The 26,257-nt window shown below is 43.4% G+C and overlaps 1 protein-coding gene across 1 annotated transcript in view; it reads left to right on the top strand.

Moving 5' to 3' along the window:
• The window catches only part of LOC143817983 (uncharacterized), a 64,988-nt gene that overhangs the window by 37,663 nt on the left and 1,068 nt on the right, over positions 1–26,257 (top strand). The window contains exon 7 of the mRNA XM_077299442.1: positions 25,362–25,519. Within this exon, the coding sequence (XP_077155557.1) occupies positions 25,362–25,519 (158 nt within the window). The remainder of the gene's footprint in view (positions 1–25,361; positions 25,520–26,257) is intronic.

Raw genomic sequence — 26,257 nt, 5'->3', positions numbered from 1 at the left:
AATGGCGGCTTCAGCACCACGTGGGGGGACAGCACTTATCTCTAGCGCTGTCTCTTGCACGGTGCGTGTGGTACCCAGTTGGCACACGTGTGCCGCACGTGTGCCACACTGATGTGCCACAGAAACGCACGTTCACACGGACACGGATAATTCCGGTACCGATTTTTCCGGTACCGGAATTATCTGGACGTGTGAGACTGGCCTTATGCAGGTCATAACTTGGTATGTAATGGTGGTGTGAGATCAGTGGCCCAAAGCCATTTAACCCCTTAAAAACACCAGTTACTTATTAAAATCTGTGAACATTGGCTATTTGCCCACTTCGATGCCAGTTCTCATGCCCAGAACACATTTAGGCCAGGCTGGAGTGTCCTGAATTGGATGTGGGGCATCCTGATCTATGTGTCTGCAGTGTGATATCAGTGGCCCAAAGTCATTTAATCCTTTCAATATTGCCCTTCATTGCCCACTTTGATGCCCATTTTTGTGCCAGTTTTATAACTTTTGTGGCTGCTTTTAAGTGTATTCAGAACAGGGCACCTTGCTGCATTGTTTTTTATTATTGTATTTTTTATTTCTGTCATTAAAGCTGTAAAAAAAAACAGAAAAGAAAAAAAAAGTTGTCTAATAAGAAGCCAACTTCAGCCCCGAATAAGAAACTGGATGAATAAGAAACCAACTTCAGCATCATAACAGATAAAATGACATAGTCCACAATATGAAAATAAGATGTCATAGACAATAAATGCCATTTCTTGATACAATACAGTACCTATAAAGACCAATGAAATGTAAATCAGGGAAACAGTATCACAAAGTAAAAAAATCAATAAGGATCAGAGGAGAATATATAGAGGAGCAATAAGCTCAATGATCTAGATTCTAGAAGCATAACAAGTACAAAATGAGAGTAGTAGTACTGAATATAATGAGGGATACAGACTATAGTAAGCAGCCGCAAAACAAGGGTATGGATGAGAACCTATGGGTACTAAGAAAACCATATTCTGACTCCACACTGCTATCAATATATGTAAATTTAGAGTTAACAGTGTATTTGAACAGTGTTGGGATATAGCCATGATTAGGAGAACTGCTCTTTAAACTGCTTGTGATGTAGGCTATGGGACTGGGATTCTACAAGACTAATAAAATTCTGTCAGTTGAGGCAGAGAGAGGGGGAGGGAGGCACGTATCAATCGGCTGGGAAGGGCTGACTGGGATCTTAAGAGTTAACTCCTCTCCTGGAATGTAACTACTGCTCATACTCAGCCATATTCTGATTAAATGAATATCACAGTACACCCACAGTTGATCATACATCCCCCATATCACATATCAATATATAGAAAAGTGTATATAGAAATAATATAAAATCGACCACCAGGGTGCGCTGTGCAAAACTGCAGTGGAAACCACTGCATAAGAAGAGTTAGAACCAATGCAATACAGTACAGACCAAAATCCAGAAAAATTATATAAGCATGGGAATATTAAAATATAGCTTTATTAATAGGAATGGCAATGATTACAAAATCCCCCCCCCAAAAAAAAAAAAAATTTTATATAAAAACATACAAATTTTGTGTAACAACAGGATTATAAAAGAGTCTATAATTCCCAGCAGAATCCCCACCACAATATCAGGATTTTCAAGTTTCTGCTGTACGTAAAAAAACTGCACTACAAAATTAAAAAGGGGAAGGAGGTGTTACGTATAAAAAACGGTGCAAAAATATATGTAAAAAGCAAATAATTTAGTGCACAAATATAACCATATCACACAATAAAGTGACCAAGTGCACAATATCAGATAATAACTGATTTTGATATATACCACTCAAAATATAAAGTGCAAAAGTGCAGAAACCTATCGAGGTTATTGGATATTGTGTCAGCACACGCTGAAAACATATGACTCAGTGTAAAATAGTACAGCAGGAATACGTTACATATATACCTGGGGGGGCTGAATCCTGTGCCTGCGTACCCGACGCGCGTTTCGGAAAGTATTTATCCTTCGTCAGGGGGTCGTAACTACTGCTCATACTCAGCCATATTCTGGTAACTGAGCTCTTTGGGAAAAAAAAGCTATTTATTATGCAGGATAAAAACTCTAGCAGCAGGAGAATGATACAAAAAGCAAGTCAATTACAAACCTTTTTTTCAGACTGTTTAAATGACTAAATAAATTTAATAACATGAGAACACCGCATTAATTTTATACAGTTATGGCTGAAAGTGTTGGCACCTTTAAAATTGTTCCAGAAAATGAAGTATTTCTCCAGGAAAATTATAGCAGAAACAAATGTTTTGTTATACACAGGTTCTTTTCACTTGTGTGTATTGGAACAACACAAAAAAAAACTGAGAAAAGGACAAATTGGACATAATTTCACACAAAACCCCCAAAAATGGGCCTGCCAAAAGTGTTGGTACCTTACCAAAAATGTCGGTGAACAACCTTGTTTCAAGCATATGACGCGCGATCAAACTCACCTGTGGCAAGTAAAATGTGTGGGCAATATGAAAATCACACCTGAAACCAGATAAAAAGTGGAGACATTGATTCAATCTTTGCATTGTGTGTCTGTATGTGCCACACTAAGCACGGAGAACAGAAAGATGAGGAGAGAACTGTCTGAGGACTTGAGAACTAAAATTATTTAAAAAATATCAACAATCTCAAGGTTACAAGTCCATCTCCAGAGTTCTTGATGTTCCTTTGTCCAAGGTGCGCAACCTAATCAGGACGATAACAACCCATGTACTGTAGATAATCTCCTTGAACGTGGATGGCAGAGAAAAACTGATGAAAGGTTGCAACACAGGATAGTCTGGATGGTGGATAAGCAGCCTAAATCAAGTTCTAAAGAAATTCAACATGTCCTACAGGCTCACAGTGTATCCGTTACAGCGTGAACTATCCACCGACATTTGAATGAAATGAAACACTATAGCAGGAGACCCAGGAAGACCCCACTTTTGACATAAAAATGCTAGACTGCAGTTTGTCAAAATGTACATGAGTAAGCCAAATTCCTTCTGGGAAAGTGTCTTGTAGGCAGATGAGACCAAGTTAGAGCTTTTTGGTAAAGCACAGCATTCTACTGTTTACCGAAAACAAAATGAGGCCTACAATAAAAAGAACACAGTACGTACAGTCAAATATGGTGGAGGTTCAAATATATTTTGGGGTTGTTTTGCTGCCTCTGGCACTGGGTACCTTGACTGTGTACAAGTTATAATGAAATCTGAAGATTACCTGAAGGATTTTGGTTTTGGGTCTTCCACCAGGACAATGACCCTAAACATACCTCAATAAGCACCCATAAATGAATGGAAACAAAGAGCTAGAGAGCTCTGAAGTGGCTAGCAATGAGTCCAACTCTAAATCCCATTAAACACATTAGAGAAACCTTAAAATTGCTGGTGGGAGAAGGCATCCTTCAAATATGAGAGAACTGGAGCAGATTTCAAAGAAGAATGGTCACAAATTCCAGTTAAGAGGCGTAAGAAGCTTGATAATGGTTATAGTATAGGAAGCAATTGATTTCAGTTATTTATTTCAAAGGGTATGCAACCGAATAGTAAGTTGAGGGTGCCAAAAATGTGCCCATTTTTGTGGTTTTGTGTGAAACTATGTCCAATTAACCTTTTTTTCTCTATTTTTTTGTCTTGTTCCAATACACCCAAAGGAAATAAACATAAATAACAAAAAAAAGGTGTAATTGCAATAATTGTCTGGGAGAAATACTCAATTTTCTGAAACAATGTCAAGGGTGCCAACACTATTGGCCATGACTCTACATTCTAATTGTTGAATTTATTCCCATTTATTTATTCCCATAGAAAAATATTTAGAATTGAGAGTCCTCAGTGGTTGATACCTTTTAATGGCTAACTGAAAAGATGGTAACAAATTGCAAGCTTTCGAGGACTCTCAATTCTAAATATTTTTCTATCTACTGGCTAACACGGTACCAAGATATATATCTTTCCTGTATCATATTCCCATATTGAGCTACGGAAGTCATTCCACTACGGTAGGTAAGCTTGTCGCTCCACTGGCAATGATTTATATAGTTTCTAAATATATAAACTACATTTGCAAATTTCTAAAGCACAGTAAAATAAGAAGTAGCTATATGCAAAAATTATATTTGTACCATAATTCTGTAAATACACACAGTAAAAGGAAAGGAGAATTCCTTGTTGTTGTCATTTAAATCAAATATGCCTCACCTTACTTGCTTTCGAGCTCTTTCCATAAACAGGTTTGGCTTTGGTTGTAAGTTTCCCACATTTTCCAACATTTACGATGATTAAATAGCATAAAATGTTATATAAACAGAATAGCTAGATGGTTTGGAATGCGTCACTTCTGGCCTACTGGGCACTTTCCCATGAGAGGAAAAGTAAATCTGGGATATTTAGGGATACAGCTAAGTTTATTTAAAGCTGGTCTCAAAGATTTTACTATTCTGCTCCAACATAGACGTCTATTTATGTTACATTCAGCAAACAGATGCATGCCAAAGTATTTCAGAAAGGCAATCCAGCAAGAAATGCTTGTGGGTTTTTTAGTTTTTTTTTTAGAGGAAGATTTAATAGATGTGTCCTTTTTTTGCAAATTGATTGTTTTTCTTTACTGGAAAAATCTGCTTCAGTAGGTGTCCCAGGAGAACAGCACTGAGCCCCTTCTGCATGTAGTTGTAGGACCACTGGTTGCAGCATGCCCTGTCTGCAATAGGACACAAAGATTGTTAAAGGCTCCCATACACGTTAGATAAAAGTCTGCAGAACCTGTCAATTTTGGAGAGAATGGTCAACGATCTGCTCCGGATTGGGGGGTCTCTTCATTGACAGATGATGAAGGATCGGGCTGTTGAAATTTCAATTCTGGAACCTTTTGTTTTTATGGGAGATGAGCCAGACCTTTCTTATTGTCAGCCTGGTGGTAGGTGTTCTATAATGGCATGATCTTGGGGTACATCTAATATACTGAAAAATTTGAACAACTTTTTCTAGTGGTGGGTGGAAAAAAACAGCATTTTTTCATTTTATTTTTATTGGATGGGGTTAGCTTTCATGGCGTTTACTGCTATGTCAGTGACAAGTTAAACTAAACTGCAGATCAATCCGATTGTGGAAATACCAAATATATATATTTATGTGTTACTGCCTTTGCACTATAAAACTTTATTTTAAAAATAATTTTATGTGTTGCCATATTATGAGGCATAACTTTTTTTTTTTTTAACAATGGAGCTATGGAGCTTTTTTTGCTTTTTGAGTTAAAGGGAACCAGGTCAAAAGTGGACAGTCCTTGTTCCTGTTATCCTGCTGCTCCCAAGTATTCACTTTTTAGTTGTTTGTTATTTTTTTCAAATCCTTGATGCAGTTTCAGAGATATGTGTCTTTTTACTGTGCTTAAAATGCTATTTTTTATGATCCTTACCAAGGGGATAATTACCAAGGTAATTATACAGAGCAAACTAAAGACATGCCCCTGGAGAATCTTGCGAGCAAGGCCCCCTTGTAAAATAGAAATTAGCATACTGAATGTATTAACTTAAAAGGCCCATATGTTTATAACCATATGACAGAAAAAAAAATCCCATTCCCCAGGGGAATAGTCGGTTTAATGTGAACCTGTCAGCAGGATTGTGCTCAGTAACCTACAGACAGTGTCAGGTCGGCGCCGTTATACTGATTACAATGATCCCTGGGTGATGAAATCCGTCTTGTGGTTGTTGACTAATCTTTATTTTGAGTTTTCAGTTAATGAGGTGCTCGTGCTCTGGGGCGGGGCTGAGGTGTGATGTGGGCGGAGCTTTATGTGGTGCTCTGCTTATATATTCATCCTTATGGCTCATGATATGTCACTGATCCTTCACTGACCTGACCCCTGTTGTGCATACTGAATATACTATTGTGGGGTTACAAAAAAAATTAATATTCATGAATATGGCTCTGGCAGCGGCGCCTGCGCTGTAGCATAATACATGCCTAATATGCCTCTATGTATTTATGCTTTATTCGTATACTATCGTGGGAGAAAAATATAATCTTTATCAAAATGGTGCCTGATAGATACTACTGCGCAAGGGCTGCCGGCGCCATTTTGAGAAAAAAATTTGCTCCATCAAAATGGCACTGGTGGCACCTGCACAGTAACATCTATCGGAACGCAATAGATGCTACTGTGCAGGCGCCATTTTGATGAAGATATATATATTTTTTTCCCCCACAATAGTTTATTCAGTATGTAAACTAGGGAGCACGTCAGTGAGGGATCAGTAGCCATATACATGAGCCATATACATGAATACATAAGCAGACCACCACATGAAGACCCCCCACAGGCCGCCCCGGAGCACGAGAATCTCATTAACTGAAAACTTGTAAGGCTGCCGTCACACTAGCAGTATTTGGTCAGTATTTTACATCAGTATTTGTAAGCCAAAACCAGGAGGGGGTGATAAATGCAGAAGTGGTGCATATGTTTCTATTATACTTTTCCTCTATTTGTTCCACTCCTGGTTTTGGCTTACAGATACTGATGTAAAATACTGACCAAATACTGCTAGTGTGACGGCCGCCTAACACTGATTACACAACAAACACAATTTCTTCACCAGGTATCACTGTAATCAGTATAACAGCACCAACCTGACACTGTCTGTAGTTTACTGAGCACAATCCTGCTGACAGGTTCGCTTTAAAGGGAACCTGTCACCACGTTTTTGGAAGATGGGATAAAAATAGCGTTAAATAGGGGCAGAGGTGGGCGTTACATTAGTGTGTTTGTTATGCGTTTATTACCCACCTAAGTTGCCGAAATACCTTTGCAAAGTCTCCGTTTTCGCCTGTCAATCAGGCTGGTCTGGTCAAAAGGGCGTGTTGTCTTCCCCCAGATTTTGCGTAAGTTTTCCGTTGGTGGCGTAGTGGTGTGCGCATGCCCAAGGTCCCGAATCCTCTGCCAGGGGATTTAAAAGAGCGCGCTGTTCGTTATTTCATTGGTGATCGGTGGGCGCGGCCATCTTCCTTTGGCCGCGCGTGCGCAGAAGCGGCGCTCTGCTGGCCGCGGCTTCAGGAAAATGGCCGCGGGATGCCGCGCGTGCGCAGATGGATATCGCGGCGGCCATTTTCCTGAAGCCGCGGCCAGCAGAGCGCTGCTTCTGCGCACGCGCGGCCAAAGGAAGATGGCCACGCCCACTGATCACCGATGAAATAACGAACAGCGCGCTCTTTTAAATCCCCTGGCAGAGGATTCGGGAAATTGGGCATGCGCACACCACTACGCCACCAACGGAAAACTACGCAAAATCTGGGGGAAGACAACACGCCCTTTTGACCAGACCAGCCTGATTGACAGGCGAAAACGGAGACTTTGCAAAGGTATTTCGGCAACTTAGGTGGGTAATAAATGCATAACAAACACACTAATGTAACGCCCACCTCTGCCCCTATTTAACGCTATTTTTATCCCATCTTCCAAAAACGTGGTGACAGGTTCCCTTTAAGGTTTTCACTGGAAAATGTTTAGGGACAATACGACTTTTTAGCACGTTTTTTGCAAATTGTAGGTGGAATAAACAAAAAGAAAAACAGCAATTTTGGCAGCGTATGTACCATGTTCACTGTGTGGGTTAAAGGACAGGGACACATTTGGGGACATTTTTTTTCCTTAATTAAACGCATTTATTTATTTTGTGCTAGCAATCATTTGACAGTTACAGTACCCTGAGTGTCCCTATAATTTAATAATGTCTCTTAATTGTCCACTTAACATTAAATATTGTCCCCAAAGTGTCTCTAAAAATATTAATATCCCCTAAGTGTCCCCTTAGCAATTAATAATGCCGTGACTGCTTCAACAAAAGTAATAATGCCCCCTGAGACCCCATATGTATAGTAATAATGCCATAAAACCCTTCACATATTTAATTAATCTAGAATTCCTGTACACATAGTAATAATGTTGCCCAATGGATAGTAATAATGCCTCGAGTTCCCTCACATATAGTAATTACGTCCTGAGACCCCCACATGCAGTAATAACAGTGCTGTTATACAGTCCCATGAGCCTCCCCAACACACATACTGTAATAATGTCCCTTGAGTCCCCCCACATGCAGTAATAATGTTCTGAGCTCCCTCACATATAGTAATTGCATCCTGAGACCCCACATGCAGTAATAACAGTGCTGTTATACAGTCCCATGAGCCTCCCCAACACACATACTGTAATAATGTCCCTTGAGTCCCCCCACATGCAGTAATAATGTTCTGAGTTCCCTCACATATAGTAATTATGTCCTGAGACCCCCACATGCAGTAATAACAGTGCTGTTATACAGTCCCATGAGCCTCCCCAACACACATACTGTAATAATGTCCCTTGAGTCCCCCCACATGCAGTAATAATGTTCTGAGTTCCCTCACATATAGTAATTACGTCCTGAGACCCCCACATGCAGTAATAACAGTGCTGTTATACAGTCCCATGAGCCTCCCCAACACACATACAGTAATAATGTCCCTTGAGTCCCCCACATGCAGTAATAATGTCCTGAGTTCCCCCACATAGATTAATTACGTCCTGAGACCCCCACATGCAGTAATAACAGTGCCGTTATACAGTCTCATGAGCCTCCCCAACACACATACTGTAATAATGTCCCTTGAATCCCCCCACATGCAGTAATAATGTCCTGAGTTCCCCCAATATCAGGACCCTGTCAGCACCGGCGCACTGCCATGGCTGAGCAGGGTGACTCACCCACACTGCGGGAGAGCACGGGGTCAGATGGCACAAGGAAAGATCAGGCAGACAGGTCCTGCGCAGCGTGCTGAAGGTAGCAGAAAGTAGAAGGACCTACGATCATGTGACCACAGGGGGCGGGGCTTAGAGTCCTGCTACTGGAGATAAGTGCAGGATTCTACAGGCACCCTGAAATAGGGGAAAGGAAAACTCAAGTCGTACAAACGGGGGGTCAGACACGGAGAGGGCGGTGCGGTACAGAAGAGGCGAGCAGAGAATAGTCAGAACGTAAGCCAGTAGTCATACACAGAGATAGCAACACAGTACAAAAGGGACAGACAGAACTCTAAACGGGGACAGAACCAGATCAGAACCAGACAAGCATAAATTAGCGCAGGCACAAAACACAGGCACCACAGGGTCACACACACTCGGCTAAGAGTCAGAGTATAAGCGACAGAGGATGGCTCCACAATGAGGCTATAAAAAGCCTTCCAGAATCCTAGAGCGAGGCCATCCAAGTTAACCCTAAAACCACCTAATCCCAGAAACTCAGCAGACCATGACACCCACATAGAGTAATTACATCCTGAGACCCCCACATGCAGTAATAACAGTGCCGTTATACAGTCTCATGAACTTCCCCCAACACACATACAGTAATAATGTCCCTTGAATCCCCCCACATGCAGTAATAATGTCCTGAGTTCCCCCACATAGAGTAATTACGTCCCAAGACCCGAATATGCAGTAATAACAGTGCCGTTATACAGTCCCTAGTCTCCTCTCCCACACACAGACAGTAATAATGTCCCTTGAGTCCTCCACATGCAGTAATAATGGCTCCAACACATGGTCCCACAGTGAACGATGCGGAGACGTCAGTGCACCAGCTGTCCTGTACATGCTCCTTCTGCTACGTAGGCTGCAGGTCTAAAGTGAACTGCGGATTACAGAGTGGAGAGTAGTCGTGAGGAGAGAACATGGCCTTCTGCTCTACTGCTGAGTTGAAATGTATCGGCAGGCTATATCCACTGATACCGTTGTGTAGCGGTCACTCTGGGTGGGCCCATCTTATGAGCTGGACCAGAGCAACTGCCCACTCTGCTTCCCGGAGAAGAATGTAGCCTGTTTGACTGCTCTTTCCCGATTATAACGTTTGGTGGAAGAAGGCTAATGCCATTAGGTTGATTTTAAGGGTTTGGCCCAGATAAACTTGTTCCAAATAAGATGAATCCTAATGCTTCAGCCTACCAGACATTTTGGACAATAGTTTGCTTCCCACTGTGTTAGAAGAGTTTGAGGAAGGACCTTCTCTATTCCAGCACGACTGTTCGCCAGTAGACAAAGCAAGGAACATAAAGACATGGTTGGAGGAGGTTGTATGGAAGAATTTGACTGTTCGTACAGAGTTTAGACCTCAATCCTATCAAACACCTTTGGGATGAACTAAAGCGGAGATTGAGATCTAGACCATCTCCTCCAACATCAGTGTCTAATCTCACAGATTCTCTTCTGGATGAATGGGCAAATATTCTCAGAGACAAACTCCCAAATCTTGTAGAAAGCCTTCCCAAAGGGTGGAGGCTGATATAGCTGCAAAGTGGGGATCAACTCCATATTAGATCCTGTGGCTTTAGAATGGGATGTCATGAACGTTCTTGTACTTCATGTATAAGGTGGAAGTATCCCAATACTTTTGTCCATTTAGTGGCTATAGATAAACATGACCATTATACATCTTAACAAGCAGACCGAGCAGACATGTAGAGGGAAAGGTTGTTAAGTAAAGGCAGGTCAAGTGAGGCTAGCACGACTAGTATGAATGGAAGCAGTGTGTAACGTTACACGCTGAGGTACATTGAGCACAGTGTAATGGATAAACATTGGACTAAAATAGCTCAGAATTAAATGTAAGAAAATCACAAAGCGTAAAAGTCTGAAATGAAATTAGGCACAAATAATGGAAACATTTGGGATCCGTCTCTGTGTTTTGTTCTCTGTGTTTTAGTGCAGCCATAAAGAAGAAAATTCACATTGTTTTTTTTTTTTTTTTGTGATGCATCATATGTATAACAATACATGGCCTACCATTGCTCTTTTTTTGCATTTTTAAACTTGGGATTAAATTAGGGTACAGCAAAGTAGAGCAAATGCCAGGGTTTACTTTGTTCAATCTCAAGAGCCCATGATCGGCACTCCACGCTGCAGAAAATACACTGAAAATGAAAATATTTCTGCATGTTTCGATGTGGCCTATGGAGAGAGACTGCTGCATTCTGGTTGGGATTGGCGGAGGCCATGCGGATATCGTGCACTGCTCCTTTTGTGATGGAAAGCACCTGGCCATCGTAGGATTATTGCCGAGGTAATAGTACCACCCGGTATGCAGCATATCCCACGTTGTATTGGGCAGAGAGGGACAATAAACAAATCTTTTAAAGTAGGAACGCACAGCTTTTTTTGTATAAAGACCTCATTGTTGGATATTTTTTCTTTAAGCGGCTTCACCAAAACTAAACAAGTGATTTTTTTCAATGCATGTTATAGTAAGAGGGTGACCCATACATGTACTGCTAAGTGAATATGGTGCCTCACTGAAGACCGACTGGTCCATACTGCTGGTCTGTAGTGCAAACCATGGACAAAGAATATGTTTGTTTTTTTGCTGCTTCCTGAGATGTTCAGCAGGATATTTGTCACCCGTCAGTAGTGACTGCTGCTGTATTAGGTATTGTTTGCATTAGGTGTTTACCCATTTTTACAAACATTATATTTAATGATTTATTTCCTTCTACAGTGTCTTTCGTATTCTGTATAGCATGTGCTGCCATCTCCTTTGGCATCTCCTTCAAGACAGTCACATCTAACTTTGGAGCTTTATCCCAAGATGAAGCAGAATCTTCCTCAAAGGGATATCTCTTTTTGAATGATGAAGGAAAAGAACCTGTCCTCGGGTTTCTTCCATTCTCTCATGATAAGGGCTCAGATTTTATTATTTACAGGGAAGGTCTGACGCTTCCTCTGTTCCTGACCCCCAAACATAATATCCTGGACAGATTTTTGGGCTTTAGGATCAACAATGCCCATAGTAGATCTGACTGCCTCAACTAGTCTATCCGTCTCTTCCAATGGAAAGCACTGATGCCCCTCTTTACCTCCATCCAGCGACAAGGCAGAAGAGGATTCCGAGGATATGTATTTCCTTTCCGATCTGACGGATTCATCTGAATCTGGGGATAATGTCCCAGCCTTCTTAGCCTTTCTATATTTATCCTCCTCCCCGTGACTTTGGGATTTTTAGGGAATTCTTAACCTCTGCCCTAATAATGGATCATAGCTCTGAGGCAAAGTTAGGGGATTCGTCATAAACTGCTCAATACAGGAACGGCAAAGTTACTTCTGTCAAGAGCCAGCCCTTTCTTTCGGAGTTCATATTCCCATATTCTATGTTTAGCCTTCATTATACACTTACTAGGTTTTTCTTAACAACAAATGACACCTATTTAAAGTGAACTTTAATGGAGATCACTTTACACTCAGGGGCTAGGTAAGGTACCGGATTTGGAGGTGGAATCATATCTCCCAACAGATCCCCTCTTGAGGCTGTGGATTCATCCATTCTGTCAAGATTCTGTTGGAGCTGTGGCTCTGCTGGCTAGTTCTACTATCACTCCCGATGCCACTCTTCCAATCAGTGTGATTTCCACTGCTGCTGCCATGCCGCCGCTGATGTTTCTGCTCCTGTGGTTGTTCCATTTCCAAACTGGAGGGACTGACAGAGCAAAGGACCCGCTCTGTGGCGGTCTTTACCGCATTTTAAAAGCGGGACCAGCCAGACACAGCACGCCATTTCCCGGACTCTTCTTCCGGCCTCCATCTCCCGAGAGTGAAGAATCACCCTGTGGTTAAATGCCACCAGTGCACTCGTCATCAGCATGCGTCTCTCCTTGGCACGTGTTGACCCGATATGCGCAGTAGCAAGCAAACCAGACAAAATGGTGCCAAACCCCAGCCATGCTGCACATCCAGGGTCCCTGCACAGGCTGCAGCAGCATAGTGACAATATTGATGGTTTATGTTGAGAACAGTGGTCCCTCAATCTCTGTGCCATGTCATGAGGCAGCTACCCATGCATGTACCTGCCTCTCATCATTCAATTCTATGGACATTTCCATTACATGGCAACTGTATTGCACATTGGTGCTAAATGCATTGAGACCATTCACTATCCAATACTGCTCATCCTTATCTACTTAGGCACCAAGGGGGCACTGGTGTTAGGTTTGCCATGGGCAAAGTGGAAATGTCTGACAATTCAGTAAAGAAGGGGAAACTGAACAGAAAGGTTCCAGAGGGGCAATAAATGGATATTTTTCAGAAAAGGCACTAAATGGGCACTGTGCCTACGTGCAATTTTATTGCCACTATAGTTGGCAATTATTTCAATACCCAGGAAGCCCCCTTTAATTACTAGCCTGCTAGTCCCTATTCTACTGCAGCAGGAGATTGATAGAGGAAGAAGATATAGAAAAGCCTCTGGCTCCCTCTCTTCTTTCCTCCTGTTTTACTAATCAGATCAGCTGTCATGTACTGGAAAAGGTGCGGGCTCATCACTGGAGCCAACTTTTTTTTAAAGTGGTTGCTGCTTCATAGGAAGGGGGTGTAGGAAAGCGCGGCCAGGAAATTCAACATCATTTATGCCAAAAATGTGCCTCGAAATAACCCAAGGTGCCCAGGAGATACCAGGCTGTGGATGCCTACCACAGAAGTGAACCCCGGATTGTTATGACCCCAATGGCAGAGGGTCTCAGGAATAAATACCAAGTCTGCAAACACAAAAAACCAGCTCATAGGGCAGTGGTAACTGGGCTGACCATATATCTAATCCTAGCACCACAAATAGCAGCAGCCAGGGAACGTGCCTACGTTGGTTCTGGACGTCTCGCGCCAGCCGGAGAACTAACTAACCCTAGAAGGGAAAAGAAAGACCTTTCTTGCCTCCAGAGAAAAGACCCCAAAAGTTGGATACAAGCCCCCAACAAATAATAACGGTGAGGTAAGAGGAAAAGACAAACAAAAGAATGAGCTAGGTATTTAGCAAAGAGAGGCCCACTAGCTAATAGCAGAATATAGTAAGATGACTTATATGGTCAGCAAAAACCCTATTAAAATATCCACGCTGGATATTCAAGAACCCCCGAACCGACTAACGGCCGGGGGGAGAACACCAGCCCCCTAGAGCTTCCAGCAAGGTCAGAACTCACATTTAGTACAAGCTGGACAAAAATAGAAGCAAAGCAAATAACCCAAAAAACAAAGAAGCAAGACTTAGCTTAATTTTGCAAAAACCAGGACCAGCAGACAGGAGCAACAGAAGGATCTGATTACAACGATGCCAGGCACTGGACTAAGGATCCAGGAAGTTTATATAGCGACACCCCTGGACTAACGACCCAGGTGAGTGCCAAACTGAAGAAAGACAATCCCAGAGTCATATCACTAGTGACCACAAGAGGGAGCCAAAAAGTCTAATTCACAACACCGGATGCAACAGAGGACTGAATAAGGAATTGGGGCCTACAAATCTTATTGTGCACACCCTGGTATGGCCGCCACACGGGAAGCAGTGGCAAGGGTCTGTTGGTGGCCTTTAATGGCTTCAGATATCAAGAAACATGTTGCAGCATGTGGGATATGTGCCCGTTCTAAGTGCTCGAGTTGCTGGCCGGCCGGGGAATTGGTGCCTTTGCCAGTCCCAGGAAGGCCATGGACTCACATGTCCATGGACTTCATCACCAATCTTCCATCATCCCGTGGTAATACGGTTATTTGGGTAGTGGTGGATAGGTTTTCTAAGTTGGCACATTTTGTACCCATGACAAGTTTACCTTCAGCAGAGATGCTGTCTAGATATTTCCTGTCCCAGGTGGTACACTTACACGGGGTCCCCACTAATATTGTGTTTCAGAGGGACTCAGTTTGTGTCTAAATTCTCGGGGGCCTTCTGCAAAAAATTGGGGATATCTCTGTCTTTTTCCTCAGCGTATCAGCCAGAAACCAACGGACAAACTGAATGCACCAACCAGTCGCTTAAACAAATTCTTCGTTGCCTGACTTCTACCCTGCAAAGCGACTGGTCTGATGACTTACCATTAGCAGAATTCGCCTTCAATAACCGGGTAAACCAATCTACCGGTAGGTCACCATTTTTTATTAATAATGGGATGAACCCTCATTTTGGCGAATTTTCTCTAATAGATTCTGGTTGTCTGGGGGGCAGAGGACGGGGTCAATCGTCTCAAGGATCTTTTTTTTTTTTTAAATTCGTTTATTTTCAAACGCAAATAAAGTATAACATACATGTTTGTCCTCATCATTAATCCGCATGGTTACATTTGCAAAGAAAGGTAAAGACAGCACATACATATGCCAATCATTTCACAGGAGGAAAACATATGTATATAATTATTAAAACAATCAAAACATAAAGTTATAAACATAAAACTTTAAACTACAACTAAACTAAGCCTCTGAAACTATTAAGCCGCCATTTAACAATAGCTGAATATTATTTTTCCCCTCCACTGTGCAGTACTTGCAGTACAAAGTCAGAGAAACCATGTTTGTGTCTATCAGTCATGTCACAGGGTGAGATGAGAGGTGTTCCATCTATCCCAGATTTTGTTGAATTTACCCGGGCAACCCCTGTTTTGATAAAGAGTGCGCTCATAGGGAACAACTGCATTCACCAACTCGACCCAGGACCTAATGGAAGGGGGTGAGTTCCCCATCCATCGCAGGGCTATCAACTTCCGTGCCAAAAACAGGGTTTCACGTAGAAAAATCCCCACACAATGGTCCCAAGTCTCCTCGTCCCACACCCCAAACAGGCAGACTAAAGGCTCAAGAGGAATCGGGATTGACAGTATGGAGGCCAATAATGATGTTACCTCCCTCCAATAATTAAGAATAATGGGACACTGCCATACCATATGTACAAAGTCAGCGTCTGGTGAGTGGCAATGCAAACACTCCGACGTCGAGTATCGACCCATCCGAAAGAGTCTCAGTGGAGTCAAATATGACTGGTGAATTATATATAGTTGGGTCATCCGATTATTGACCGACGGGGAGACTTTGAGAGGGGAGTCCAAAATATCCTCCCATTCCTCACTCTGCACATTAGTGATAAGCCCCTCCCATTTGCTTTTCACTGAGTCTATGACAGAATTCGCTCCCGTTGATAGCAGATATGTGTATAGGGACGAGATAAGGCCCTGAGGTCCCTGTGACTTAAGGATACCTATCAAGGGCAAAGATGAAATGTTCCGGTTTGTTCCCACACTCCTAGCAAATGACTGAATGGCAGATCTGAGTTGCAGGTATCGGAAAAATTGAGATCTTGGAAGATCACATCCAACTTGTAGTTGCTCAAAGGATTTAAAGACCCCCTGATCATACAAATCCCCTATTGACAGGACTCCATGGGAAACCCAAAAATTTGCAGACGGGTGATTCATCAGTGCAGGGAAATAATCATTATCCCATAGAGGCATCTCGGCTACAATGTCTCCAAACCCAGTGACCTTTTTAATTTTTTCCCAAGTGGATCGTGCCAATCGTATCATGGGCAACAACCGGGGGGCATTTATTTTTTCCGACTCTAAAAGACCCAGTGGGCACTTAGCCCCAACAGAACTAACTAGGTGGCTTTCAGAATTAGGGAGATAATTATGAGGCATCCACTTACAAAGTGTTTTGGCCTGTCCCGCCAAATAGTATAAAAAGAAATCTGGCAGTGCCGCTCCTCCCCCCTGTTTAGGCCTTTGCAAAGTCGTCAGTTTAAGTTTGGGTCTGCCCTTCCCCCACACGAATGAGGCAACATAAGAGTTTAAGTTAGTAAAAAAGTATTTTGGTACAGTTACCACGCTATGTTGAAGGCAATAGTTGAATTTAGGGAGCAGGATCATTTTTATGAGATTAATACGGCCTGCTACAGACAGTGGAAGTTGTCTCAAGGATCTTTGGACGAAGGTTTGTTTAAATATTTCTAAGGGTCAGGAGAAATATAAACGCTTTGTGGATAGGAAAAGAGACTCTGCTCAGACGCTGCTTTGTGGTAATAAAGTGTGGCTGTCCACACGAAATATAAATCTTTGACTGCCCTCTGCCAAACTAGGGCCTAAATTTATTGGCCCCTATGAAGTCCTCAAAGTAATGAACCCCATAACCTATCACCTCCATCTTCCTCCCTCCTTAAAACTCCATAATGTCTTTCATAGGTCTTTATTTAAACCCTTGGGGGCGGTGAGGGAGGATACTGAAGCTGCTCCTCCTCCAGTCTTGGTTGAGGGACATATGGAGTTTGAGGTACAACATATTGTGGCTTCCAGGCGGGTTTGGGGGTCTTTGCAGTATTTGGTACATTGGAGGGGGTATGGTCCGGAAGATCGATCATGGGTACCAGCCAGATCGGTATACGCTGACCGCCTGGTTCGTGCATTCCATGCCCGGCAGCCTGGGAAACCTGGGGGTCCGGAGGTCCCCCATTGGGAGGGAGGTACTGTCATGATCTGCTTAGTTTGTGGGATTAGGTAGTTCAGAGGTTAATCTGGATGGCCTGTGGGATTCTGGAAGGCTTCTTATAGCCTAATTGTGGGGGTCATTCCCCGTCGCTTATACTGTGACCCTTGGCCGAGTGTGTGTGACCCTGTTGTGCCTGTGTCTGTGCTACTTTATGCTTGTCTAGTTCTGATCTGGTTCTGTCCCGTTTAGAGTTCTGTCTGTCCCTCCTGTACTGCACTGCTATCTCCGTGTATGACTCCTTGTTTACGTTCTATTCTCTGATCGCTCCTCCTGAGTTCCCCTCTCCTCTACTTCAGGGTCCCTGTAGAATGCTGCACTCATCTCCAGCAGCAGGATGCTAAGCCCCGCCCCCTGTGGTCACATGATCACAGGTCCTTGTTTTCTGTCATCCTCAGCACGCTGCTCAGGTCCCGTCTGCCTGAGCTTTCCCTGCGGTATCTGACCCCGGGCTCTCCCGCTGTGTGGGTGAGTCACCCTGTTCAGCGGCGGCAGTGCGGCGGTGCTGACAGGATCCTGATACAACTGCAGTGTTGCTGGGTCAGCTGATATGGTGGTGACCACTCCCACCGTCCTATAAATGGTTTAAATGGTCACCTGATGCATCAGCTGACTGTTGGTGATAGTTTATCTTTGGAGGCCAGCCTAGCAGGAGCAGCTCTCTGGTGTTTGGAGTCCTGTGCTTGTGCTATCTGCAGTGTGGAGCTTGGCAGCAGTGTTTGGAAGCTAAGTGTTGTATTTTCACCTAGTCCCTTTGGTGTTTGTCACTGTCACCTGTGTGGTATTATCTGCAGTGGTGAGGATACTGCCCCTTGCCGGCCAATGCACTAACCAGGGCAGTATTAGGTGACAGCGAGGGACTTAGGTACGTGATGGCAGCAGGCGAATGACCCGCTTTGGGGAGTGCAGAGACAGGCTCAGGTTTGAGCTCAGGTGGTGACCATCTCCCATTTCCCTATCTGTAGGGCCTTCCTCTCCCCAATACCATCCCATTGTGTATTGCGCCGTCCACTGACCGACCACTCGTTGGGTCACAATACATATCGTGACAGTTTGTTATAGGGTCGATATTGACTTTAAGAATTGCTAGTTCCAATAGGTGGTGCTAGAATTCTACAGGGTGGGCCATGTATATGGATACACTTAAATCAAATGGGAATGGTTGGTGATATCAACTTCCTGTTTGTGGCACATTAGTATATGGAAGGGGGAAAACGTTTCAAGATGGGTGGTGACCATGGCGGCCATTTTGAAGTCTGCCATTTTGGATCCAACTTTATTTTTTCCAATGGGAAGAGGGTCATATGACACATCAAACTTATTGAGAACTTCACAAGAAAAACAATGGTGTGCTTCGTTTTAACATACCTTTATTCTTTCATTTCATATTTACAAGTTTCTCTTTGTTTATAGCCATTGACATGTCGCAGAGGTTAAGTGGCTAGAAATTGTGTTGATGTCTGGTGAATGCAGTACCCGGGTCATTGCAGCAGATTTCAAGACACCCTACGCAAGAAAACTGTCACCATTCCCATGTTATGTAGGTGTATCCATATAAATGGCCCACCCAAAAAAGTTTGCCTCATCACTGAACATAATGTTCTGTGTAAACTGAGGATCCTGTTCCAATTTTTGTTTTGCCCATTCTGTAAATTTAGCGCACCAATCTGGCATCAGTCAAACATCCCTTTGGCGGATATTAGCTACTCACAAATGGCACCCTTACAAAATCCAGCTGCTGCAGCATCTCAATGAGAATAACTTTGTTGCAAATCAAATTCCCTTGTAAAATGTGCGCAACTTGGCATGTTCAAATCTTTGCAGCTTTGATCATCTCTATTAACAGATGCATATCTTTCTGTAATGTGCATAAGCTTTTCATCAACTGTTAGTGTCAAAATTGATTTTAAAATGGTTTGTATACTGTATACTTTAGTTTTACTGATACAATAAAAATTTAAGTTGTACTATCCAAGTGTTACAGTTTTCCAGCTACATTGTACCAGTGCTTTTCTGATCCTCTACAAATCCATTTCCAAAGCTGCATAGTCACATAATGTTTAATTATGAGACCATTGAAACATACCAATGGTCATACTGGTGATGTTTCAACCTCACTTACAGTGGCTTGCGAAAGTATTCGTCCCTTGGAATTTTCTGTGTTTTCATACCTCACAACTTTGAATTTAGTTTTTTTTTAAGGGTTTGAATCAGTTCATGTAAAAACATGTCTACAACTGTGAACCTTTGTTTTTTTTATTCTGAAGCACATATAACTGAAAACTTCAGTGTGCATAAGTATTCACCCCCATAAAGTCAGTGCTTTGTAGAACCTACTTTTGTTGCACTTACAGCTGCAAGTCGCTTTGGATAAGTCTGTATGAGCTTTTCACATCTTGCCCCTGAGATTTATGCCCATTCCTCTAGGCAAAACTGCTTGCGCTCCTTCATGTTAGATGGTTTCCTCTGGTGAACAGAAATCTTCAAGTCTAAAGGCCCCGTCTCACATAGCGAGATCGCTGCTGAGTCACTAGTTTTGTGACGCAACAGCGACCTCAGTAGCGATCTCGCTATGTGTGACACGTACCAGCGATCAGGCCCCTGCTGTGAGATCGCTGGTCGTGTCGGAATGGCCTGGACCTTTTTTTGGTCGTTGAGGTCCCGCTGACGTCCCGCTGACAGCGCTGAATCGGTGTGTGTGACACCGATCCAGCGATGTCTTCACTGGTAACCAGGGTAAACATCGGGTTACTAAGCGCAGGGCCGCGCTTAGTAACCCGATGTTTACCCTGGTTACCAGCGTAAATGTAAAAAAAAACAAACAGTACATACTCACCATCTGATGTCCGTCAGGTCCCTTGCCGTCTGCTTCCTGCTCTGACTGACTGCCGGCCGGAAAGTGAGAGCAGATCAGAGCAGTGACGTCACCGCTGCGCTCTGCTCTCACTGTACGGCGGCTCAGTCAGAGCAGGAAGCAGACGGCAAGGGACACCGAAAGGCGAGTAAGTACTGTTTGGTTTTTTTGGTAACCAGGGTAAACATCGGGTTACTAAGCGCGGCCCTGCGCTTAGTAACCCGATGTTTACCCTGGTTACCCGGGTGCTGCAGGGGGACTTCGGCATCGTTGAAGACAGTTTCAACGATGCCGAAGTCGTTCCCCTGATCGTTGGTCGCTGGAGAGAGCTGTCTGTGTGACAGCTCCCCAGCGACCACACAGCGACTTACCAACGATCACGGCCAGGTCGTATCGCTGGTCGTGATCGTTGGTAAATCGCTATGTGAGACGGGGCCTTTACCACAGATTCTCAATGGAGTTAAGGTCTGGGACTTGACTAAGCCACACTAGAACATTTACATATTTCCCCTTAAACCACTCCTTCAGGGTTACCTTTAGTCTCTGCTGCCTCTGATTAATGCCTTCCTTGGTCAGGCTGAGTTTTGGTGGGCGGTCTTGTCTTGGCAGGTTTGTTGTGGTACCAGTTCTTTCCTCTTGATGATATTGCATTTGATGGTGCTCAAGGGGATCATCAGAGATTGGAATATTTTTTATAACCCAACCCTGACTTGTACTTCTCAACAATTTTGTCCCTGACTTGTTTGGAGATCTCCTTGGTCTTCATGGTGTTGTTTTGTTAGTGGTGCCTCTTGCTCAATGGAGTTGTAGCCTCTGTGGCCTTTCATACAGGTGTGAGTATACTGACAGACATGTGACATTTAGATTGCACACAGGTGGACTTCCTTTCACCAGGTGCGCCGAACGTCTGTGGAGAAAATCTAATCTACCCGAAGATTTCATCCATTATAAGTTCATGCTTAAAACATACAACTCTGCCCTTCACCTCTCCAAACAAACCTATTTTAACACCCTCATCACCTCACTGTCCAATAACCCTAAACGTCTCTTTGACACTTTCCATTCCCTACTCAACCCAAGAGTGCAGGCCCCAACCACAGATCTCCGTGCTGACGATCTGGCCAATTACTTCACAGAAAAAATTGACCACATCCGACAGGAAATTATCTCCCAATCCCTTCATACCATGCACTGTCCTCCCTCCCCCACTGCATCTAGTTCACTCTTTGACTTTGAACCAGTTACAGAAGAAGTAATCAAGCTCCTTGCTTCTTCTCGCCCGACCACTTGCACCAGTGACCCCATTCCATCACATCTCCTCTAGTCCCTTTCCCCGGCTGTCACCTCTCACCTAACAAAAATATTCAACCTTTCTCTCTCTTTCGGCATTTTTCCTTCCTCATTTAAGCATGCCATCATACGTCCATTACTTAAAAACCCTCCCTCGACCAAAATTGTGCCGCTAATTATAGACCTGTCTCTAATCTTCCCTTCATCTCTAAACTCCTTGAACGCCTGGTCCACTCCTGTCTTACCCGCTATCTCTCAGATAACTCTCTTCTCGATGCTCTTCAATCTGGTTTCCGCTCTTTACACTCTACTGAAACTGCCCTCAGTAAAGTCTCCAATTACCTACTAACAGCTAAGTCTAAGGGTACTGTCACACAGTGACACTTTGGTCGCTACGACGGTACGATCCGTGACGTTCCAGTGATATCCATACGATATCGCTGTGTCTGACACGCAGCAGCGATCAGGGACCCTGCTGAGAATCGTACGTCGTAGCAGATCGTTTGGAACTTTATTTCGTCGCTGGATCTCCCGCTGTCATCGCTGGATCGTTGTGTGTGACACCGATCCAGCGATGCGTTCGCTTGTAACCAGGGTAAACATCGGGTTACTAAGCGCAGGGCCGCGCTTAGTAACCCGATGTTAACCGTGGTTGCCAGCGTAAAAGTAAAAAAAAAAAACCGTACATACTCACATTCCGGTGTCCTTCAGGTCCCTTGCCGTCTGCTTCCCGCTCTGACTGACTGCCGGCCGGAAAGTGAGAGCAGAGCACAGCGGTGACGTCGCCGCTGTGATCCGCTTTCACTTTACGGCGGCACTCAGTCAGAGCGGGAAGCAGACTGCGAGGGACCTGGCGGACACCGGCATGTGAGTATCTACGGTTTGTTTTTTTTAACTTTTACGCTGGTAACCACGGTAAACATCGGGTTACTAAGCGTGGCCCTGCGCTTAGTAACCCGATGTTTACCCTGGTTACCCGGGGCCTCGGCATCGTTGGTCGCTGGTGAGCGGTCTGTGTGACAGCTCCCCAGCGACCACAACGACTTTCCAACGATCACGGCCAGGTCGTATCGCTGGTCGTGATCGTTGGAAAGTTGCAGAGTGTGACAGTACCCTTATGGTCACTACTCCATGCTAATTCTCTTGGATCTCTCCGCAGCATTCGATACTGTGGATCATCAGCTCCTCCTCCTCACTATGCTACACTCCATCGGCCTCAAGGACACCGTTCTCTCCTGGTTCTCCTATCTCTCTGACCGCTCCTTCACTGTATCTTTTGCTGGTTCCTCTTCCTCTCACCTTCCCCTTACTGTTGGGGTTCCTCAAGGATCAGTCCTAGGTCCCCTCCTCTTCTCTTTGTATACTGCCCCTATTGGACAATCAATCAGTAGATTGGTTTCCAGTACCATCTCTATGCTGACGACACCCAATTATACACTTCTGCTCCTGATATCACGCCTGCCTTTTTGGAAAACACCAGTGATTGTCTAAGGGTATGTGTCCACGTTCAGGATTGCATCAGGATTTGACGTCAGTATTTGTAAGCCAAAACCAGGAGTGGGTGATAAATGCAGAATTGGTGCATGTGTTTCTATTATACTTTTCCTCTAATTGTTCCACTCCTGGTTTTGGCTTACAAATACTGATGGAAAATCCTGACCAAATCCTGATGCAATCCTGAACGTGGACACATACCCTTACCGCTGTCTCTAACATCATGTCCGCCCTCTATCCGAAACTAAACCTGTCGAAAACTGAACTCCTCGTGTTTTCTCCCTCTACTAACCTATCTTTGCCTAACATTGCCATCTCCGTTTGTGGTTCCACCATTACTCCCAAGCAACATGCCCGCTGCCTTGGGGTCATACTTGATTCCGAGCTTTCTTTCACCCCCCACATCCGATCACTGGCTCGCTCTTCTTATCTGCATCTCAAAAACATTTCTAGAATTTGCCCTTTTCTTACTTTTGACTCTGCAAAAACTCTTACTGTTTCACTCATTCTCGTCTGGACTATTGTAACTCTCTACTAATCGGTCTCCCTCTTACCAAACTCTCCCCGCTCCAATCTGTCCTGAATGCTGCTGCCAGGATCCAGTACAAAACTACTAGCCTCATCCACAAAGCACTCCATGGCTCAACACCACCCTACATCTCCTCTCTGGTCTCTGTCTACCACCCTACCCGTGCCCTCCGCTCATGACCTCAGGTTAGCATCCTCAATAATCAGAACCTCCCACTCCCGTCTGAAAGACTTTACACGTGCTGCGCCAGTTCTTTGGAATGCACTACCCAGGTTAATACGATTAATCCCCAATTCCCAGTTTTAAGCATGCCCTAAAAATGCATTTGTTCAGACTGGCCTACCGCCTCAACGCATTAACCTAACTATCCCTGTGTGGCCCATTCAAAAAAGAAAAAAAAAAAAAAACTTAAACCATAATCAGGTTCCTCGCATCATGTTCTCATACACTTTATGCAGTTAATAGCCCTCTGTGTCTGTACTGTTACATACTTAGGCAGTTAACTGGTTCATGCAGCTTTACATGAACACCCGAGCCTTATACTATGGTTGGTCTGAACAATGAAAGCAATTGTTACCATCCACCTCTCGTGTCTCCCCTTTTCCTCATAGTTTGTAAGCTTGCGAGCAGGGCCCTCATTCCTCCTGGTATCTATTTTGAACTGTGATTTTTGTTATGCTGTAATGTCTATTGTCTGTACAAGTCCCCTCTACAATTTGTAAAGCGCTGCGGAATATGTTGGCGCTATATAAATACAATTATTATAAAAGACTGGATAGTTTTTTTTGCTGCTTGACACATTTTTGTCTTATGGAAACAGTATTCAGACATATACATTTTTTTTTGTTTAGCAGAAAAGTGTGTTTTACAGTTAGCAGGAAAAAGTATGCTTTATGTGTATTGCAAAAACATGGTGTGAACCTGGCCTTATGAAGGAGTGACGCATTCTTTTGCTTGACAGTGCCCCATAGATCTTGTGGCAAGGCCTAGGTACACAGCTTAACACCTACAAATCTAATCTTGACTGAATATCTTAATAAGTGAGAACCATTGATCCCCATTTAAAATAAAGCATAAATGGTCTTTGATTAGAGAACTTCATATTTTTAGTGCAGTTTCTAGTTATTTTGGGAATTATCATAGAATCATAGAATGTTAGATTTGGAAGGGACCTCCTGGGTCATCTGGTCCAACCCCCTGCTCAAAGCAGGATTCACTAAACTATCTCAGACGTCTGTCCAGCCTCTGTTTAAAGACTTCCATGGATGAAGAAGTCACCACCTCTTGTGGCAGCCTGTTCCACTCATTGATCACCCTCAAAGTTTTTTCTAATATCTAATCTTTGTCTCCTCCCATTCAGTTTCATCCCATTGCTTCTAGTCTTTCCTTGTACAAATGAGAATAAAGATGATCTTTCTACAATGTGACAGCCCTTGAGATATTTGTGGCCAGCTATTAAGTCTTCTCTCAGTCTTCTTTTTTGCAAGCTAAACATTCCCAAATCCTGTAACCGTTCTTTATAGGACATGGTTTGCAGACCGGTCACCATTCTGGTCGCTCTTCTCTGAACTTGCTCCAGTTTGTTGTCGTCTTTTTTTAAAATGTGGTGCCCAAAACTGGACACAGTATTCCAGATGAGGTCTGACCAAAGAGGAGTAGAGGGTGATAATTACTTCATGTGATCTAGACTCTATCCTTCTCTTAATACATCCCAGAATTGTATTTGCCTTTTTTGATGCTGCATCACATTGTTGACTCAAGTGCAGTCTGTGATACCCAAGACTTTTTCAATTCTACCCATTACGTGCATGTAAAAATAAATCTTAATTTGCGTTTAGGAAATGGAAAGAGCTTTGAACGATGTTTACTTCAATGAAATTGATCCTGGACTTATGGATGAGCTCACGGCTTTGACAAGTGAAGGAAAAATGTTTGATCCCAAGCTCTTCTTCTCAGTGTGTGCACTGTCGGAACGTATGTTTTACTCAAGACTCGTGTAAGTACTTCCAAGTCATGAAATCATGGCACCGTCCATTTTCTCATTCTGTAGTGTGGCAGGTGATCATGTCATTTAGACAGTTCCGCATCACAATTAGATCTACTCCTTACCAGATTGAGATTATCAATATACTTGCTTCCTGCCAGGGAGCATCACCTCCATTCACAGCTTGTATGTTTTGGTGGGCTGTGTTTTCTATGGTAAAACAGCCAAGGTAGACCGTATGTTGTCCAAATAAGTGTAAACCATCAGTGATCCCATTTGTCATTAACAAATCAGCCTTGATCATTGATTACATCTTCATTTTGCTTTTTGACGGTCAACTTCCTTTTGTCCATACCTTGTAACAGATTACTTCAAATAAACAATTTTGTCAGGAAATAGGTCAGTAGGATCATCCATCCTTAGCCATCTATATGGTTATGTAGGTCATAGGAAGCTGAATAAGATGATACCTTGATATCCAATGTCTTCCAGAGAAATCCATGTTTTTCTTATATGTAAATGAGCTCTTCCACACTATGGGGAGGACACCGCCTGGAAGAGAACGTCACCTTTTATTTTAGAGCTCTGCCTCCAGAGGTTAGTGTGACAAGTAACCAACACAGATCAGGAAAAATGTAATTTGTTGCCTTGCAAATACAATACAGCAGGGTTGCAAAAAATGTAACAATAGCACAACCCTGTCTGCCTGTGAGATGGAAGCAGCAGATGTGTCAGGTATAATCAGACAGC

The sequence above is a fragment of the Ranitomeya variabilis genome, chromosome 3, assembly GCF_051348905.1.
Source record: "Ranitomeya variabilis isolate aRanVar5 chromosome 3, aRanVar5.hap1, whole genome shotgun sequence".
NCBI classification, from domain to species: domain Eukaryota; kingdom Metazoa; phylum Chordata; class Amphibia; order Anura; family Dendrobatidae; genus Ranitomeya; species Ranitomeya variabilis.
The sequence above is the reverse complement of the archived record's forward strand: the minus strand, read 5'-3'. Positions and strand labels throughout refer to the sequence as shown.